The 20,708-nt window shown below is 39.4% G+C and overlaps 1 protein-coding gene across 3 annotated transcripts in view; it reads left to right on the forward strand.

The window, feature by feature from the left end:
* Positions 1–20,708, forward strand: part of NTM (neurotrimin) — a 390,145-nt gene that overhangs the window by 254,499 nt on the left and 114,938 nt on the right. For all 3 annotated transcript variants that reach the window (XM_025039581.1, XM_006905790.3, XM_025039582.1), the window contains exon 3: positions 18,161–18,286. In XM_025039581.1, the coding sequence (XP_024895349.1) occupies positions 18,161–18,286 (126 nt within the window). The remainder of the gene's footprint in view (positions 1–18,160; positions 18,287–20,708) is intronic.

Genomic DNA, 20,708 nt, shown 5'->3' on the forward strand with positions numbered 1-20,708 from the left:
AAAAGACAAGAGAGAATATGTGCAAGCATTATGTTGTAAGAGTCTTATATAAGAGATGGTATGTTACTTGAATACAGATTGGATAAAAGGCCATACTGTAATTCTTTGAGCAATCATTAATAATTAATACGAAGAGAAGTAATTCATAAACCAATAGTTGAAATAAAATTCTAAAAAATAAGCCCCAAAAGAAAGGTAAAGAAACAGAAAAAAGATTTAGAATAAATAGAAAACAAAGAGCAAAATGACAGATTTAAACCCAATCTACCTGAAGGTAATAGATAATTTCTTAGGACACAAAAAACAAAAGCTATAAAAGAAGATACTAGTAAATTAGACTTTTACAAAGTTACAACTTATGACTGTCAAAGACACTGCAAAAAAAAAAAAAAAAAAAAAAAAAGAAAATACCCTGAAAAAAAAAAAAAGAAAAAAAAAAACCACGATGAAAAGTCCAGAAGTGTGTTCAGCAATATCATATCTGGCTTCTCTGCACCCCCTACCCCACCCCACTTCATATTTTTCTTAGCTGTTCTGTTTTAGTTAGTGCTAATACAGTGCGCCCCTCCCACATTTCCCTTTAGGGTGAAATGCCTGCGCATATGCTTCAGAAAGGCAGTATATTTTAGGCAGCCAGATAAAAGACAAAAAAACCACGATGAAAAGTCCAGAAGTGTGTTCAGCAATATCATATCTGGCTTCTCTGCACCCCCTACCCCACCCCACTTCATATTTTTCTTAGCTGTTCTGTTTTAGTTAGTGCTAATACAGTGCGCCCCTCCCACATTTCCCTTTAGGGTGAAATGCCTGCGCATATGCTTCAGAAAGGCAGTATATTTTAGGCAGCCAGATAAAAGACTCTAATAGCCCCAGATTAATGCATTCATTCCTGGCCAATTGAAGGATTCATTACAGCGCTCAGGCTGAGGCTTCTCTCTGACGGATTTGCCCTGGGTAATGAGCCATTCAGCAGCTGCTACCCTGCATTGCTGGTAACCTGCAAAAGGGGGCAGTGAGATTGAGCTGAGCAGACACGATAAAGTGCAAAAAGGGGAGGAACTTCTGGGTATCTCCAGGCATTGGAGAGCAGTTGTTAAGAGCAGTTGTGTACATGGCCTCTGTCTCTGGAACAGCTGGGACTGAGAATCATCTGATGGGGGAGTGTGCTGAGGAATATGACGATGCATATAGATAGCACTGCCATATTTCAAAGGCTGAGAAGTGTGGTTGATGGCAGACAAAGTTTGTCTCTGCTTTAAAAGTGAACCCTGACTAGGCAACTGGAAGGAGAGTGATGTGGAGGAGAAGATTCCAAACAATTGAAATTTGTGCCTCTGTCTAACATTTCTATAAGAAGATTTCCAAAGAGAGTAAAAGAGACAGAGTCAGAGAAAAAACAAACAAACAACAACAAAAAACATTCCAAAGATTCACTAGCCTGGGAGGTTCTGTGCGATAGCGAGAAATATGGTGGTAATTTACCAAGGGACGTTTGTCTGGAGACCTTTTTGTTTGTCCAAACTCTTGGGGTAGGGGGAATGAAATTTTGCTGGCATCTAGTAGGTAAAGACCAGAGATGCTGCTAAACATCCTACAATGCACAGGACAGTCCCCACATGACACAGTGTCAGTGGCACCAAGGTTGAGAAACTCTAGTTAGTCCAAATCCTTCCTATTATAGCTGAGAAAGTTGAAGCACAACAAAAAATGACTGACACAGGGTTACACAGTTGGAGAACCAGAAGAGCTGAGAGGGGCAGAAGTCTGTGTCTTTTCTCCCTCAATGCCATGCTCATAGAACCTGAAGGTCTGCTTTCAAATTCTATACTGATAAATGCTTTCAGAAACGAAGCTGTTCCTTTTCCTCCCAGACTCCAGAGTACCCTTCCCTAGTCCACATCTCCAATAAGAAGAATTCTATTGCTTGCCATTATGAACTCATGCTGGTCCCTAACCACTTGGTCTAGGCAGATATCTTCTGGGGCTTAGCTTATTATATTTGTTATGCATTTTAGAAGTGGATGGTACTGGTGATAAAAATAGGAATTGCCAGAGGAGCTAGCACCAGACATTATGAGATGCTGTATGTGCAATGTTGTTGCGAACAGTTCCCCATGAGGGTGGAAAGGAGACCCCTTCACGTACGCATAACTATATCTCGCAATTATTAAATATTGATTCATCTCAGCAGGGGCTTGTGCCTGATTTCAAATGAAGGCAGTGCATTAACTTGTGCTAATCTAATCTACACCCAGAGCATTGTATCCTTGGCTATTTCTGCTGACCCTGGTTCTCTGATTGACAGTATAGATGGGAGTAGACTCCTTTGTCAACCATTTTAATTCTAGAAGTAAGCATATATGAGTTTATATCTGGAGTTATAGGAGATGTAGGGTATGAGCACTAGAGTTTAATAAAAAAGAAGCCTGCATGATGATGAATAGCAATTACAGAGAATTAGATTAGTATTCATGTCTGGAATAATCATAAACATTTTCTGGTGTGATGTTGGATGGCATTGGGGAGGTTGGGACAGTGGGGAACAATGGAAAGGAAGAGAGGCCAAAGATAAGAACAAATATGCAAGACCATAGTGTGTGCTTAATGGAACTGAGATTTATTTTTCTGTGTGTCTTTTTAAGCCTCTAGATAGTTCACAAAAAATACAGCCAGCCAGAAAAGAAATAGCCCAAATGTAATTTAAAGGACAGCTTTTTAACCAATACTTCAGCTTGGAGACACCTGTTCTATGTTCCTTGAAGATGCCCAGCTCAGAGGAGGAGTATTAAAGTTACTGATTTATCTTCAGTGGCACAGACCTATTTTTAATTTATTGCCCAGTGACAGGTTTTTTGTTTAGCTTTTCTGTGTTTCTCAACACAACCTTCTCAGTAAAAGAAGAGTAGCTTGTAGCCATTGTTTTCTTTGATGTCCTAGTGCCTTAGAGGAAGAAACTGAACTTGGACTTCTCAAAGGCATGTTTACACTTTCTCTGACTTCATGACAAGCAGCAAATTTTGAAATAGGAACTATAGTTGCCCTGCCCTTTGATTCACACTAGGTGCATGTGTGTGTGTGTGTGTGTGTGTGTGTGTGTGTGTGTGTGTGTGTACACAAAACACCTATGTGGCTTTGGGGTGTGTGTGGCAGTCAGTTTAATCATCCTAGTTTCAATAGTTAGGCCATGAAAACTTTTACCAGAAATGTATCTTTTAATAACATGGAGCCATAGGAAAGATAGTATAATGTGTATGATTCACTTCGAACATACAAATAAACGATCATTGGTTGTGCCCCCACTATTTGCAAGGAACAATGCTCCATGCTGAAGAGTGTAAAGGTGAAGCACAGAAAAGAGATAAAAACATTATCGATCTTTCCTTTATGAGTCTTACATTCTAGTGAGGATGCTAGGCACATATACCAACAGTTACTACAATAGAAGATGATATATCGTATGAGAGTAGTTGGAACAAAGGAGTACAAAAGGACAAAGAAAGGATAAATTAATTCTGACCAGGGGAGTTTTTATATTCAACAAATATTTATTGAGTACTTACTGTGTGCTGGGTACTATTCTAGGTAACAGAGGTAGAGTAGGGAGATAAAAACATAGTTCTTTTCTCCTGAAGTTTGCATTCTAATGTGAACAGATAGAAGACAAACACTAAACAGATAAATTAGAATTTGAGGGATTGGATATGTTCTATACCAAAAAAAAAAAGAAAAAAAAACCCAAAAAACAACAACAAAAAAAACTAAAGCAGAGCAATGGGATGCGGCAGGGAGCTATTCTAGATTGCATGTTCAGGAAGGATGCAAAGTAGGTGACAACTGAAATGAGAACTAATGATAAACATCTAACCATATGGCTACCTGGGAAAGGACATTTCAAGAGAGGGAACAGAAACTGCAAAGGCTTCAGGGAGGAACCAGCTTGGTACCTTTAAGGAATAGATTGCAGGTCAGGGGACTGGAATTAAGTCAATTCTGGGCAAAGCAGTCCACAATAAAATGAGAATTCCTCAAGGGCCAGCTATGCCAACTCTTAGAGACACAGGCATGAACTTTGAATTTCATTCTAAGTACAATAAGATGCCAAAGAAGTTTTTTAGGCAGAGAATGATTTTATCTGATTTATGTCGTTGCTTTTAATTACTCCAGCTATAATGTAGAGAATAAACTATCTATGTAAGCAGTAGAAACAAGAAAATCAGGAAAGATGTTGGACATGGGTAGTCAGAGGGAAGAGAATGATATCAAGTTATTTTAGGGATTAAAGCCAATGGGACTTAATAGCTGGATGCGGAAATACAGGGGAAGAGAGACATTACGGATGATTCTTATGCCTTTGTCCTGAGCAGTTAGGTAGATGATGGTTTCATTAACTAGGATGAGGTAATTAGGATGGGGAGGTGAAGAGTCCAGAACTCTGTTCGGGACATAGTAAGTGAATTTGTCTATTGAACAATTAAATAAAGATGACAAGTAGGCCGAATAACTATCCTTTATTGAGCACACACTATATGCTCAGGATTGTTCTAAGCTTTTTATGTGTATGGACTCACCGAATACCCAGAATAGGAAGTGTAATTATTAGATCACATTTTTTACAGAGGAAGAAAATAAAGTCCATGTCCACATAGCTAAAAAGTGTTGAACCCAGAATTTGACATTTGAGAGCGAAGGGGAGAGGTGAGGGCTAAAGGCATGTGTTTGGAAACCGTGAGCATCTGATGGTAGTTAAAGCCATGGACAACATGAGATAGCAGTCCATTAGAGAAGAAGCCAATGATACAGCAGTAGAAAATGCTCACATTTAGAGTCTGACACTGAGGAGGAATGGCCAGTAATGTAAGAGGTAAATACGAGTGTGATATTGCCAAGCCAGAGAAGGAAGTATAGATCTGATCAAGTGCTGCTGCAAGATTAATAATAACAAAGAAATTTGACCAATAGATTTAGTAACATATAGCAATTTAGACTTGTTTACACAGAGATTGAGGAAAGCCATTGTAGTTGGATTATGAGCATGCATATTTGTGTATATATGTTTCTATTTTTGACCACTTAACGTGTGCTAAGTATTTTATATGAATTGTCTCAATCACTTGTCATAACTACCCTGTTAGGTATTATTATAATACCACTTTGCAAGTGAGGACACTGAGAAGCTAACTGTTTAAAGAATACGTGGCTATAGAGAGTAGGTCCAGGATTGGAGCCTGAGTCTAATTGTCTCTACAGCCTGAGCTTTTAGCTGCAGTGATATTTGGGAGATTTCTAGATGGCCTTCAATGCATGTTAATTAATGCAGACAGAGATAAATTATAATGGTTGGTCAAGAATAATTAGAAAGAAGAGTAGGAAGGTAAATGGGAGAGGAGGGTTGGCTTTCTGTCTCAAACCAAAGACTTTATACTTTATTCCCTGAGTGATGGGAGCCAGCAAACTTTTGAGCTTTTAATTAATTCACTAATTCATGATCGGTCATTCACCCAATACACATTAAGAGTCTGTACCATGGAAGGAACAGTGCTGGGTACTATATGTGGCACAAAGGTGAGGACATGCTGGCAGACCTCAAAGTCTTCACAAACTAGTAGAGGAGAGAAAATTGCAGCCCTAAATAATATGTGGAACTTGTGCTAAGGTATCAGCAGAGTACAAGGAGGGAGAGATAATTACAACTGTGCAGGTGCCAGAGAAGCAGTGGTCATAAATGGCCTAGTGGGGAAGAGATGTATTTTTCTAAGATCTAAATGATGAGCAGTGTTTCATACGAATGGCACTAAGAAGCAAGAGTCTGGTAAAAGGCAGAAACATCATAAACAAAGGCATGGAGTAAGGAAAGTGACAGAGAATATCATGCCGGAGCAGTCATAGTCGGCATGGCTATAGGATATGTTCTAAATGATAGAGGGCCTTGAATGGCAAAGTTTGGTTCTTTAATTTTATTCTGTGAACAACTCTGAGTAATGCAACATAAAACATCACGGGGAGGAATCCAGGAAAGGGGAAAAAAAGTCACATGTAGAGAATTGTGGAGATTGCAAAGCACAGTGGAATAGAGTTGTTCACCTAATTCATATGGAGGAGGTTTATTCCATGGTAGAAGATGTCAAGGGACTTCAGTTGTGATATTTTGTCAGGCATGAAGTACAATATCTGTGTCTATGTGCCTCTCTGTGATTGGACATATTTTGGACAGGGAGGCCAGGCTCCCTGAAGTGCAAAAATAAATGAATGTTGTGCAGAGGTACACATCTCTTGCAGCTCCTATGGGTAAGAGCAAATGCTGGCATAAAGACCATAAAATTGCATTTCCCATAGTAAGCAGTCAGGTGCTTTCTGCTGCTCTGTACCAGGAAAGGAGAAACCCATTCCTGACTGATGCTGGGGAGCAGATGGCCTTCTGTCAAGATTCATTGACATCCTGATGGGCCCACTTCCGCCTGCTGGGAGCTGATGAGGGAGAGTTATTGTCAAATTCCCAACTTGCCCTTTTTGATATAAAGTTCACTTGTAATTTTTTTTTACTTCGGTTGCTAATGCATTTTGTTCTCCTGAGTGTGAGAGACCCAGCTTCCTGTGTAGCCTTTAATTAGTTTCTGGATGATGACATCTCCACCGAGAAGCAACTGGTTGCATCCCTCCAATCTCAGGGGGAGAGAAAAGAATCTAATAAAGACATTCGGTATTTCTAGGTGATGTGTTTGACAAGCTTTGTATTAACAAGAAGTCGTGTCGAAACTTTTTCTTTCCCCAACCGCACTCCCTCACTGGCTCCAGCACTGTGACATTTCACAGGAGATTAAGTGCTGCTCTGGCTGAGAATTAGTAGCTTAAAACCGACCAGCTGCCTCTCCACCCCTCATGCTAGAGAGGAAGAGGTTTCACCTTGATCTGTTGTAGACCTTAAACTTTATGAGAGATTTAGTGGCAATAAGGCCTCAGGACAAAAAAAAAAAAAAGTCAGTTTAAAACCAACAGACAAGTTACTTTGGACAGCAGTGGGGCTGCTTCCTGGGCTTTAGGATTCAAGGCCAGATAATGAGATGTTTCTTCCAACTCGCCTAAGTTATTCCCAAAGAAGATGGTACAGGGAGTGTGGGTATAACTCAAGTTTTCAAGCTTTTTAGCATAAGCAACATTGGTGCTCTGGTGGGAGAGGCAGAGATTCCCCTCAGGGCGTCTACCTTTCTCTGAACTCAGTCTTGCAGAGAAAGAGTCTGTGAAAGGATTTGTACCATACCGCAGTCGGGGTGGGGTGCGGACGACTTCACCATATCCTTCCCACTGCAGTCAGCACAATTCCCCACTGCCTATGGTTTTATAGCTTGTGTTTGAGTGTATAACTACTAGTGCTTTTAGGCAATTAGGAATTAAAGTGCCAATGACACTATTGAGGCAGCTGAAAATGTAAGTGAGCTTGGCTCTATTGGCAGCCAGAAGATTGACAGCCCAGAGATGCAGGCTTCTGCCTGGCTGCCTCTGTCTGACCTGAGCAAGGCAGTCTGGCAGAGGGGAATGAGGGGTACCTGCCCACTCAGGCAGGTCTTAAGGGAAAAAGGACAATATCATAGAGAATTATTGCCAGGAGATCAAGAGGTTATGGTCACACACACACACACACACACACACACACACACACACACACACAGTTTACTTGTACTGTCTCAAGATGGAGAAGCATAAACTTCATCCTGGGGTCAGTGAAGGCACTGATTATTGTAAAAAGACAATTCCTCTCAGGTAGGTTTCTGAGCAGAAGCAAAAACATCTAAAGGGGAAGAGTTAGCCAAGCTCTTCCTGAATTTGAAGAGAAACAACCTCTGTTGAACATGAAATGGTACTACAGGAACTACAGGTCCTAAAACTGAAATGTATCTAAAGGGTCCCTCCAGCTAAGGCCTACGCTGCCTAGGGTGCCTGGAATTGAACCAGATAAGGTCTGTGTCTCATTTCTCTGAAGATCTTTTGGAACTTGAGCAAAAAAGTTTTTCTGGCGAAGAGGGGTAACTGATGGGGTATAGGATATGATAAAAGTAAGAGATGCAGTTGCATAGCTTTTCTTAAATAGTCACTTGAGTTTCATGGACATCAGCTACAGTCTTGGCTTTGAGAAGAGAGAGACAAAGTAAAATGAAAGATGCTAAGGAGCAAAGGAAACTGCTTAAAGAGGCCTTGTGGCCAAACCTCAAAGGATAGGCCAAGTCTTTGGCTTCTGGGAGCAACAGGAATAGACAATTCCTAGTGAGGAGAAATTGGAAACAGGGGAGATCAAAACTTCTTTCCACCCCTATCTGTGAGATGGATGTGAAGAAACCATGCATGCGAAAAGATGTTACAGGTACGCTGTAAAGAAGTCCTGGTCAGCAATTCCAGGTTGGTTTTTACAACAGATAATTACGCTGTTTACCACTAATTGATTGAACTCTGCATTATCTCAATCACAATGGCATTCATTGTAGAGTGATTAGCATTTCACTAAGTGCTTTCAATTATACCTACATATTTCATGTGATCTCAAAAACCCTGTAGGAAAAGGCTGGGTCTGAAATCTGCCATTTTCTAGTTTAGTAGCTTGAGCATATTATTAGCTATTTAAAGCCTCAATATTCTGGATTAAATGGGAAAATATATAGGAAGTACCTAGTATTTATTAAATGCTCAACAAATACTAGTTTTCTTCCTCCAGGAATAGTAATAAGAAAGTAATTTTGTCCTGGGTTTGTCTCTGTCTCTGTCTCTCTGTCTCTGTCTGTCTCTGTCTGTCTCTGTCTCTGTCTCTGTCTCTCTCTCTCTCTCTCTCTTCTCATGAAATTATATAGGCAAATCAGGTTATTAATTGATGCCCTTTGTGGTAACATTATTTTAATTTTCGAGAGTCTCAAGTCTAAAGTTTAGGTGATTTTTTTAAGAACACCTTATCAAAGAATCTGCTATTGTCCGACTTCCTGTATGATGACCTTGGGTTGTTAGTTGCTTAACCTCTCTGAGTATCAGTGTCTTTACTGAACAATGGGGATAACACCTATGAATCACTGTGAGGATTTAAGAGGAAAGCAGCAAATGTTAAGCCCCAGGCAAAGTGTAAGACACAGGTGTTCAGTGGTACTTCCTTTCCCATTTCTTGTTGTCCTTCTCTGTGCCAAATACTAAAACCTGGAAAATAACCAGTCCTGTTTGGATGTCAGATCCATATCATGATTAGCTACAATTCCCCTATGTTCCCACATTAAACAATTGATGAAGAGATAGATCTTAGCAATTTATTGGATGTTGCCAAATATTATGAAGCACTTATGGTTACAAGTTGGTTGCTGTGAAATTCAGTTGACACCAATATGCCCAGAAGCAGGAAAGCATGGAGTGAGGAGTGCCTGGTGTTTTTTTCATTTTCCTATGTCTCTATCAGGAATGACTAAACTGGGTCAGGGAACAGAGCTCATAAAAACTCCCTTCCACATTTCAGCTCATCCTGAAAGGAACACATTCCAAACTTCAGAACCAGTGGTTTATGACTAATCCCAAATAAATCACTAGCTTTTCTCCCAGGGCTTCATGATTTTCCGGCAAACATGAATGGTTTTAATATGGAGAGAGAGAAAGAATGAGATGTAAGAAATGACAAAAGGGTTCTGGTAAAAGAAATAACAGTCTTCTTGAGGCTGTGTCACCGAGGAACCCTCTGCATGTTCAGACTCCAATTTGGGATTCTGAATGTCTGTAATCTGACTTGTCCCTTCTGGGAAGCAGAGACAGCAAGCATATTGCTGGCAAGGAAGTAGGGCCCTGTTGTACAGCCCCATCCTGAGCTGCATCCTTTGCCCTCACATATAGGTTCTGTTTATCTCAGAACACATCTGAAGTACTGGTTAGCATCTGTTTTTTTTTGGTGGGGGGTGTCCACCTCAGCCTCCAAACGAAAGCACTCCCCCGCAAGCACCTGATGTCTGTATTTCTCCTCATGTTGGCCTCTAGAGGTATCCAATTCTTAGTAACATTGATAAATCTTAATTGAATAGATCATTATGTTTAAAATGACTTCTCACCATTTTGTCTGATCCATGGAGCATCCCTTTTAAGAGGCAAGATAGGTACTAATATAATTAAAATAATCAAAGTAAAATGATTAACATGAGTTTATACAGCTACTAGTTGTTGGGTCTGGGTTTAATACCTGGTCTGCTGATGCAAAGCTTAGGGTTCTTTTAATCATAAGAGATCCCACAAATCCAACAATACTGGAATATGCATTTTATCATACAAATATTTCTTTTAGAAAGAAGGAAAGATGGAAGGAAGAAAAGAAGGAAGGAAAAAAGGAAGAACAGAAGGAAAGAAGAACTGATTGACTAATCTTCATAGTCAAAATAAACCAAATAAATACCTTGCTCAGTGGACTCATCAGTGGGTTTAATTATTTCTCTGGTTTAAAGACAGTTAGGAGCACCTGGTCGCACAAAGCAACAGCTATAGAGCTGCCTTGGATGGATGCTTTGCTGGAAAGCTCCAGTTCTCTGCTTCCATGCATACTGAGAGGAAGATGAACTGGAGGATGATGAGTAGGAAGTGCTGGTGATGGAGTGGGGAGGAGGAAGAGATATTTATACAAATGTGGGAAGGTCCAAAAGTATATATTGATGAAACCTCCCACCCATTCTTCTGATGGAGAATAACACCATATGCAATAAAGAAGGAGGGCTCCCTTTCCTAACTGTACTATGGGCATACAGATGTTCACATGGAGAATTAAGAAAGGATGCTGGAGGAAGAACTAACTGCATGTGGCTGGATGAATCAGCAAGACCCAAAGAACACTGTGCGGGGAATCTGCATTCTGTGGACTCAACTCTCTGTGTGAAGAAAGTACATTTGGGATCATACATAATTTACATTCAGGTCCCACCTTTGACACTTATTATCTGGGTGACCTTGAGCAAATCACTAAAATTTCACTAAGCCTTAGTTTCTTTATCTGTCAATAGGAATAATAATAGTACTGCCTCATAAGATTCTTGTGAGATTAAATCAATCAGTGGAATCAAGTGCCTTGTCAAATGTCTATGCACAACAGAGATGTATAATGTGTGGCTGCATGTATGTGTACGTTCAGTTTCTGTTTATTTATGTATGCATCTGTGATTCTACGTGCATTTATTTTTCTAACCCATATAATTCCTCATTAAAAAATACTCTGTAACACTGCGATTTTTAATCAAATGTCCTTGAACAAGTTTCTTGACCCCTCTGAATATAAGTATCTTCTTTGTAAAATGCAGGAAAGGAAATAATTAAGGTGACCAACACTTCCTCAATTGCCTAAAACTTCTTTTTGTTTCAGCACTGAAAGTCCCATGTTCTGGGAAATCTCTTCGTTCCAGGTAAACCTAGACAATTAGTTACTTTACAAATAATATCTACTTGTGGGATTAATGCAGGAGTTAAATAAAGATAATATATGCAAAATGCCTGTTACGCAGCAGGTATTTAACAAATAATAACTACCAATATTATTATAGGTACTAAGAGTATTTGGGGGATATTTAAAAGTTTTGAGCAGGTTCATTCATGTTAATTTATTTGCATTCCCATACAGCCTTGTGAAAATACTTTCATTTAGTAAAAAATAAATTTGTTGAACATAAACTGTTCTAGACATTATGGTATGTGCTGAACACAACAATTAATAAGACAATCAATGGCACCTTTTGTTTGGGAGAGCAGATAATTGTACAACAGTCTAGTGTGGGCAGTTCTACTTTTGAACAAGTAATCAAGGAAGGCTTCTTAAAGGAGCTGAGATTTAAAGAATAAGACAGAGCCAGCCAGGTGAAGAACAGGGAGAAAGATCAGAAGAAAGGACTTGATTCAAAGAATGGCTTGAGCTGTTCCAGGAGGAAAGAAGGCCAGAGAAAGGAGAAAAGGAGAATGACATGGGATAAATGTAGAAAAGGAGGCAGGATCTGGTTCGTAAAGGGTCTTTGGAGCCAAGGAAGGAGTCTGTCTTCATGCTTTATGACGGACTCATCTCTGTTCAGTCTGAATGAAAGAAGGGAGGTCCTGGATCAAGCATAATTTGCATTAGCCTGAATCTATATCTTTACAACTAACTCTGCATTAGACTTTGCCTTGGTTCACAGTGGCCGGTGTGAAAAGATAGATTAGTCCACAAAGGAACATCTGCTTAGTTGTGTCTTTAAGAGTTTTTAATCCAGATTGAACATTCATGCACCAGGCTATTGATATAGGCTCTGTGTGGGGTCTGAAAATCAGGAAAGTTAAGGGTACTTCAGATCAGTCCTTGTAATTCTGTAAAGACGAAGGTCCCAAGGCCATAGCAGTGATGTAGCCCTTGCTGTAGAAACTGTACTGAGTTGCCATAGACATCTCAGATGTTCACTACAGAGAGGAAGCAGGAGAAGTGCTGCTGGCAGCAAAGGAAGCCATCTGGGATGCATAGATCTGCATGCGCTGTGCAGAGTAACCTGGTCCAAACAGTTTATGTGCATTCTCAGCCCCACAGGACCATGCAGTGCTTAATAAAGCATCTTAATTTGGATTTAATAGGATATCTACTGTGTGCTAAAAACAGCAAATTGCTATTTATTAATGACATAATTATTAAAACGTAACACCTGGGCAGTGGAAGCTAAACTAAGAGTAGGAAGTTCCCTAGAATACTGTTTTAATAATTATGTTATTTAATTATTTACATATTTGAATTAAAATTCAATAAGAGCCAGATTAAACCTTAACATAATGTATTAAATGTGGAACTGTATCCACAGTGTGGCTGATCAGGCTTCTTCCTTTCTCCCCAAACATAACTTACCAATTCTTGGTCTCCCTATTTTCATATATATGTGTTTGCTAGGTTTAGACCATCACATGCATGTGAAACAAGCTGATGGCCTTTTTTTTAAGGAACCATGAACTCTTAGCAGATCTGACTTCACCTTAGACCTTTGCTTATACAACTGTAATTGCTAACAGAATAGTTCTGCCTGTCTGCATGCCCCTTTCATCTCACCATCAGCATGTCCAAGACAGATCAAAGTAATCAAATGAATGTTCTCTCAAGAATAATTCTTATAATATTCAGAGATCTGCTAGCTCAGTCATCCAGCTGCCCTTGAACACAATGGTGTTCATATTTGACTCCGTATTCCTAGTTCCTACATTCAGGCAATCATCAAGTTCTAGCACAATTTCCTTGGGATTGCTTTCAAATCCATCCTTTTCTTTCCCTCCTTATAATATCACTCATATAGATTGATTTTCTCTGACTCCAATTTCTGTCTTTTCTACTCAGTCTGACACATTGTTATCAGACCATTTTACTTAAAGTACATTTAAAAATACGTGAAATTTCCTTTAAAAAAAATTCAAATTCTTGCCATTATCTGTAGAATAGAGTTAAAATCCACAAACTAGCCATTCAGGCTGTTCCATAATCTGGCTTTAGTTTACCTAATTGATCATGTATCCCGTTCTTCATTGAGTTGGTTAAAATTCATTGACTGTCCACCTATGTTGAAACTATATCCACGTGTTTGTCAAGCACACACAATGAAAGCCCATTTAATTGAGCCCTTCACATTTCTAGGAGCTTCTCTGAATGCATTTTATTAATGCACTCTTTAAATTCTCAAAAGAACCCTCTGAGCTACGTGCAATTGTCAGCTCTATTGCATAGATGAAGTAAGGCACAGAGAAGTGAAATAACTTGGCCAAGGTTACCCAGTTTGAACCAGGATAGTAGAGCCAGGATCTCAATCACCACTCCCTGTTGTCTCCTGTAGTATTGACTTCATATCTTGATACACATCATGGATTTTTATCTTCCTTTCTGTGTAATTCTGCCCCACTTGAAGCAGCTTCACATTTTTTGCCTTTGTGACTGTTTCTCATTTGTTGATATCCAAAATAAAAATCTCTGTTTGAGGTGAAGCCATCCTAACACTCCTACTCCCTATGATCCTCCCTCTTACTAACAGAATTTGATTGCTGTACCCTTCATTTAATCACATACAATTCTGTGACAAATTTTGCTTTGTTATTCAGCTTTCTGGGATACTTATATGTACTGTTTCTCCAAACAAATCATAAGTCCATGGAGAACCAAAAAATTATATATTTCTACATGCCATTGATATACCTAACACGCAGCTGTATATATTATAGGTGTTCACTAAATGTTTGCTAAATGACTTTTGGCCCAGCCTCCATTAGCAACTATTCTTCTATTAATTATTATGCCTGTGTTTTGTTTTGTTTTTTTAAATGTCTCCTTTTCCTAGCTTTTCCTTCCTCCTCTTCTCCCCAGAATTAACTTTTACTTTTCGTCTAGTGCTTAGCTTAGATGTCACATACTGAAGAAGCCTTCCATGGCATTCATCTCTAGGCTTAGATATTTCTTCTTTGTATTACCTTTGTATTACCTTAACAATTTATTTACCCTTCTGTGTCACAATACATTAAAGGGATATGCTTCTGTACCTGTTTTTAGGTCGCTAGACTGTGAACCTCTTGGAGACAAGCACTGTGTCCATTTTAATGTTATGTTCTTAGTGCTAAGCACAGTGCTGCTATATGGAAGTGATCAGTGAATATTGGTGAATGAATGAAGGAGTAGATGAATGAAGGAGTGAGTGATGGAATGAACAAAAACAAACAAAGCAATCCCAGTATGTTTCTAACAGCCTGCATGATGAAAAGAAGTAAGATGTAGAATGTATACATGGAAAAATATAAAAATATAAGTAACCCATTCTAAGTTGCCCATAACCTCTTCATGAATGTAAATTAGCTAAAACCACTGTGTATCTTTATAAATGCAATTTAATTTTAAATACCAACAATATGCTAAAGGTTGCCAACCAGAAAATGATACTTCTAATTCCTCAGCATCTTAGGCACTATGCCACTTTAATTCTCATAGTTGGGATTGCGCCTCTGGTCAAACCACCTCAGCTCTATGCTATGAATGGTTTGCCTTTCAAACTTACTCAGGGACGATTTTCTACCTTTGAGTTATACTCTTAGGCAAGATTGAATGGACAACCAACTTGACTTCATGAGTTGGGTACTTTCCAAATGTAACTGAAAGAAGACAATTCTAGATGATTCTTCCAAGCATGAAATGTGATTGTATCATTTAATATACTTACTGTACTGACAAGTTTGGCCCAGACCATCTTCTATTCTGCTTGGGGACTGTCCATTGTTCTCTAGTGTATGATTAGCAGATTAGCTATCATGTAAGAAGCCAGGAATATGAACTCCCAGTAAGCCCTTCCAAAGCAAGAGTAATTCATTACCCGACCTGATTTCCACTTAAAATGTACTTTAAGCACACTTCCAACTACAAACCTTAAATCACCCTGTGTTCACAAAGTCCATCATTTTTTATTTTATTGCATGGCGTTGGCGTGACATAATCCCTTGCAGAGCATCTCAAAGTGCTTTACAGATCAATAAATTACTTACCTATACAGTTGAAGCAATGCCTGCAAGGCCAGCACAGTCATTCTGCAGGCAGCCTGTCCTCCAGAAAGCAAGCAAGGCTGTGTGGGTGCCAAGGGTGGCAGAAGCTGGGGCCAGGAAAATGTATGGGTTTGGGAAAAGTGATGGTTCAAGAATTAAATGGTCCAGTTAAAAATCTGTGAATAAAATACATCAAGTTTAAGTGATTTTAGAACTAAGAGAGTTTAAAAATGTGGATTCTTCATTCAGCAAATCAGGTATTCAGTCATTAACTTATCAATTATCTTTCTGTTCTGGAAGATTCAATCTAGAGTTTAAAATTATGTAGCCATAAATTGCAATGTTTTGTCTTAGAATTCCTAGATTGTAGAGCCAACAGTCACTCCTCAACCCTCACATTGATTCTCCATTGTTTTTTACTACTAAATACCCGTGAGAGTGCAGATACGTGGCCAATGTGTGCACATGCACACACACACAGACACACACATTACCTCTCTGTGCAAAGCTTGGTGTGCATTTAAATCTAAAAATGATACATCGGTGCTTGCTTTATGGAAGACATCCTATTTAGGACAGCAGGATTTTTTTTTTTTTTTAACGAATAAGGCTCTTGTTCAATAATGTATTCAGATGAGTCAGAAAGGAAAGGTCATATCCTTTTGGAGATGACCTGGAGGACCTTATGGAATGGGTGGTAACACAACCAGGCCTTGAACAATCCCAATAGTTGGAGAAGAAAGTGTAAGTGATCAAAATCAGCATCAAGGGAATGAGGATAAGGAAACAAAGTGCATGCATGCTTATTAATGAGTGTTCTCAGTTGTGTGGAGTGTGAGAAAGGAGTAGAAGACAGTTTTAAGGAGAAGGAGGGAAAGGAACAAAGGCTAGGGGAAGATATCTGCATGATACATTTTTATGTGTGTGTGAAGGAGGAAATCCAATACAATTAGGAGTGATTGATTAATAGAAGAAATGAGCAGTGAAACTCCCAACCAACCTGATTTCCATGTGACAGTTGCTTTGGAACAGGGAATGAGGTTGGTGTTCAGCTTCCCTAGGATCTCCTGCAGGCCAGATGGCATCACGTACTGGGTGGGTGATATGCCCTGGAACTGCACAACATGGCAGCTCCAAGGAGTTCTGGTTCAAATCAAGGAAAGAAACTAACATGAAGAAACCTAAAAGAGCTGAATGGAGGGGCAACTCAATTTACAAAGAATTAATGAGTCAAAACCAGTATCAGTAGAACTGATGTGTCAGTGATACAATTCTGAGATTGTTACAAACATATATAGCATGTTGAGAAGGTGGCTCCCTTGAACAACCATTATAATTCCATCTTTTAAACATTTGTTGAGATTTTACTATAGAAACAAATATAAGTAAGTCATGGCCCAGGCCATCAAAAAGCTCATGGTCTAGTGAGTGAGAGATGTTAAGCAAATAACCATAATGTAGTGCAATAAATGCCAAGAATTGGAGTTTGGGGGACCTAATAAATGGCATGTGTACTTTATAAACCAATTAGTAGACAAGACAAACGAATAATCCTATATGAACCGAATATTCCATCCATAAATTTTAAAGATGATACTGGAGAATTAAACTTGGATGTGCCCCAACAATTAGCTTCTAATTCTGAACCCCAAAATGAGATAGGTACACACAAGAAACTGCTGGCTGTGATGCGGGATATACCTGTGCTTGTGGGACAATGCCCCTCTGACATGAGCATGAAGAGGAGCTCAACAGAACTTCCTGAGGAAATCTTGGCTCCAAAACAAAAGACTGGACAAATGTGGAGTCCTGTCTCTTAATTTACCAATTAAAATGAACCACTTCCCTCCTTGGGGGGATTGATTTAGGGGACAGAGAGAGGGACCAAGCATGTTCTAGCTAACTAATATTCCTTATGACTCACCGTCTGGACTTTGTGATGTCTTCTGGGAACACAGTTGAGAAACAGTGGCAATTAGAGTTATGCAGGAAGGCAGAGAGGAGTAGCGGTAGGAAAAGCTGTAACAAAGTGGCATTTGGTTTAGACCTTAAAGGGTGACTGAGACTGTTCTAGAAAGGACATAAGGAACAATATAGATCCAAAGTGCTTGATGCCCAGGAAGGACATGATGTGTTGGGGATAACAAGGGGATAAGCTGAGGTGGAAACACTGGGTGTATCAGTGCAAACACAGGTTGATGCTTGATTCTGAACAACCTGCTATGGCAGGACAAAGTGTGTAGTTACTATCAGGTAGGCAACAGGGAACAATTGCAGGTGTTTAGGCAGAGATGTGATATAATCAGAATCACATTGCATGAAGACAACGGAATGCAGTGTGGAGAATGACTTGTGGGCATGTGTTGGAGGGGGTGGGGGTGACAATGCGCACAGGAAGAGGGTAGAGGCTAGGAGAATAGTGATTGCAGTATTACAGTCAAATCCAACCCCATTTGAACTCCCTGACTTCGCGTTTAATAGTATGAAATAGAAGCTAAATTCAAGATAAGATATTTCTTTTATGTTTAAGATAATTCCTCTAATTTCTCATCCTATAGCCCATAAATTTCAGCCCCTGGGCTATTCTGCCAACTACCATTTTAAAACAACAAAGAAATGTTTCAATAGGATTTTTATTTTCCTTCTACCTGTTTTGTCTCCACAGTATCTCCCAAAATTGTAGAGATTTCTTCAGATATCTCCATTAATGAAGGGAACAATATCAGCCTCACCTGCATAGCAACGGGTAGACCAGAGCCTACGGTTACCTGGAGACACATCTCCCCCAAAGGTAAGAGAGCAGTTTGGTATATTGTGTTATGAGAGGAACTGGGAGAATTGCTGGTTATGGCACTGGTGACTTTGTTCAAAGGGTTCTACATTTTTGGTAGTTTGATAACAATGTACTCAGGATTCTGCAGAGAGAACTTTAGTATTCTCTGAAAGACAAGCATCTCCTCTAAGATTTTAGCAGTCATCCTAGAGGATCTCTCCAACTCTGGGAACAAAAAGCCAGTTGTTTGTAGGTGAAATGGTGGTAAGATAGTTTGGGAGATCTTCACTGGCCGTATTTGATGTTGGGACAATTAGCTTTTCTGGTGATGTTCAGCTGGTTGTTTTAAGAGATAGAAAATACAAAGACACAGTGATGAATGAGAGCTTCGAATGGCCATATTCCTGAAAGGAAACTTTCCGAATCTGTGTTTCTTTAACAATGCCAAATATCTGGTCTCTAGCCCATTAGTTGTTTTATAGTTTTATTATTGTTTTACTCTGATTAATCCTAGATAACTAAATTGCAACATTTACTTTGTCTAAATATCTAAATGTTGTATAGACCAGACTAAGTGTTATTTTATGCTTTCATGGATTGAATATTAAACCTTTAGAATTTAAGGTAGGTGCTATTTATCATTAAGCTAGCTTTTATTCAAGGTATATTAAAATTTTTTTATTTGTTCTTCAGTATCTATTGAGTGCTTGCAATAGTCTAGGCACACTTCTAAGCCCTGGAGATATAGAAATAAACCAAAACATACAAGTTCCTGCTGTCATAAGGTCAAAATTCTCATGAAAAAAGAAATGAATATACAATATAAGGTGGTGATAAGAATGAGAAAATAGGCCACTGTACACTGACAGAGGAGCAAGAGTTTTGGTAGGGGAAGGCCTTTAAAAAGGTGACATTTGACTAGAGACATGAATAAAGATCCTTAATTTCATTGCTTATTTCTGGTTAATGTGTGTGTGTGTATGCATGTATAATGTAGATGTGTGTATATAAATATGCATGTATGTATTAAAGTATGTGTACAGCTGAGTAGTAAAGGTTTAAGGATTTTAAAGGAATCGTAGTGGGACCTGTTTGCTTGATGTTACAAGTTAGATCTCCTAAAAGCCAACCCTTTGGCATGCAAGAAGTTTATTAAAGATGCTCTGGGAATCAACCCCTATGGAAGGGAAGGAAGAAGGGTTGGGCAGTTGGAGAAGTTGAGTTGCAATGCAGGCCAGGGGAATATCTTAGCTAACCTTAATGGGAGTTAAGAAGCTAGAGTGACTTTTCAGAAATATTTTCTATTGAAATGAAGGGGCTGGCCTTTTATACCAACATGGAAGTTGGTCACTGAAATTGGGCTGTCCCCAGAAAGGCTATGACTTTGAGGCATCTCTCTTCATCTGAGACAATCCTCATAAAGTTGCAGCCAAGGGCTGTCCACCAGCAGCATGTTCACCCTCTGGAGCAGACATCTTCTATCCCTTAAGGTGGCAATGTATCACAGTGTCCATTACACTTGGACATTTCAAAGAATTAATTTCAGGCTTTGAATGGCCCCAAATTTCAAATTCCCTCTTTTAGACATTGACAATTTTTCCTGATAAAGGTCCTCAGAGAAAGCATGAGATTTTCTGTATGTTTAGTCTGAATTCCTGGGAGCTGTATCATGCCACCATCTCTGATGCTACCACTGTGAGCAAAGGGATCAGAGAGCCACTCTTGTCTCTGACAGTGTCTTGATTTGAAATGACTTTAAGTGTGGACTGGCCTAAAATCTGGGAGGAGGCTTTGGCTGTGTGTGAGATTATTAATGATGGGATGTAGCTCTGGGATTCATCTGAAGGAGGGGCCATCCACATGGGCAGATGTTTAACTTTCTAAGACAATGGTGCACGCCGTTCATCACTGATTAATGTTGAGTCCCCAGAGCTATTGGATGCCAGGGTGGTCTATGCCTTTAGAATCTGCAGGACATTTATCATCTCAGGTAGACCTGCTTTGCCTTATGTCAAGAAGCACTGTGCCCTCCCTCTCACAGGTCTCCCCCTGTCTCGTGTTTGATGTTTTTCCTCATTTCCTTCTCTAGCCCCTCAGCTCTTTGTCATTTTCTGGGTGTTTTTTTTTTTTTCTTTTCCTTCTCTACATATCTTCCTCTTTTGTCTTGCCCTTTCATTCTTTTTCCTTTTATTCTTTGCTTTCCTTTTCTGTCACAGCCTTCTAAATGTTTCCATTCTAATTTCATTTCTTTCCACATTATCTTTTTTTGTTTTTCCTCCTTCTCTTCTCATCACAATTACTTTTGTCACCACTCCAGCATTGGGGCCTTCTTCATCCATCTTACTGAAGATCACACTGCTGTGCCTTACAGTCTTCTTCCCCATTTTGTGGCCATCGAGCAGACTTGTTTACCCAAGGGACTTTACCTGAGCCTGGGCCA

Source organism: Pteropus alecto, unplaced genomic scaffold, assembly GCF_000325575.1.
Source record: "Pteropus alecto unplaced genomic scaffold, ASM32557v1 scaffold210, whole genome shotgun sequence".
Classification (NCBI taxonomy): Eukaryota; Metazoa; Chordata; class Mammalia; order Chiroptera; family Pteropodidae; genus Pteropus; species Pteropus alecto.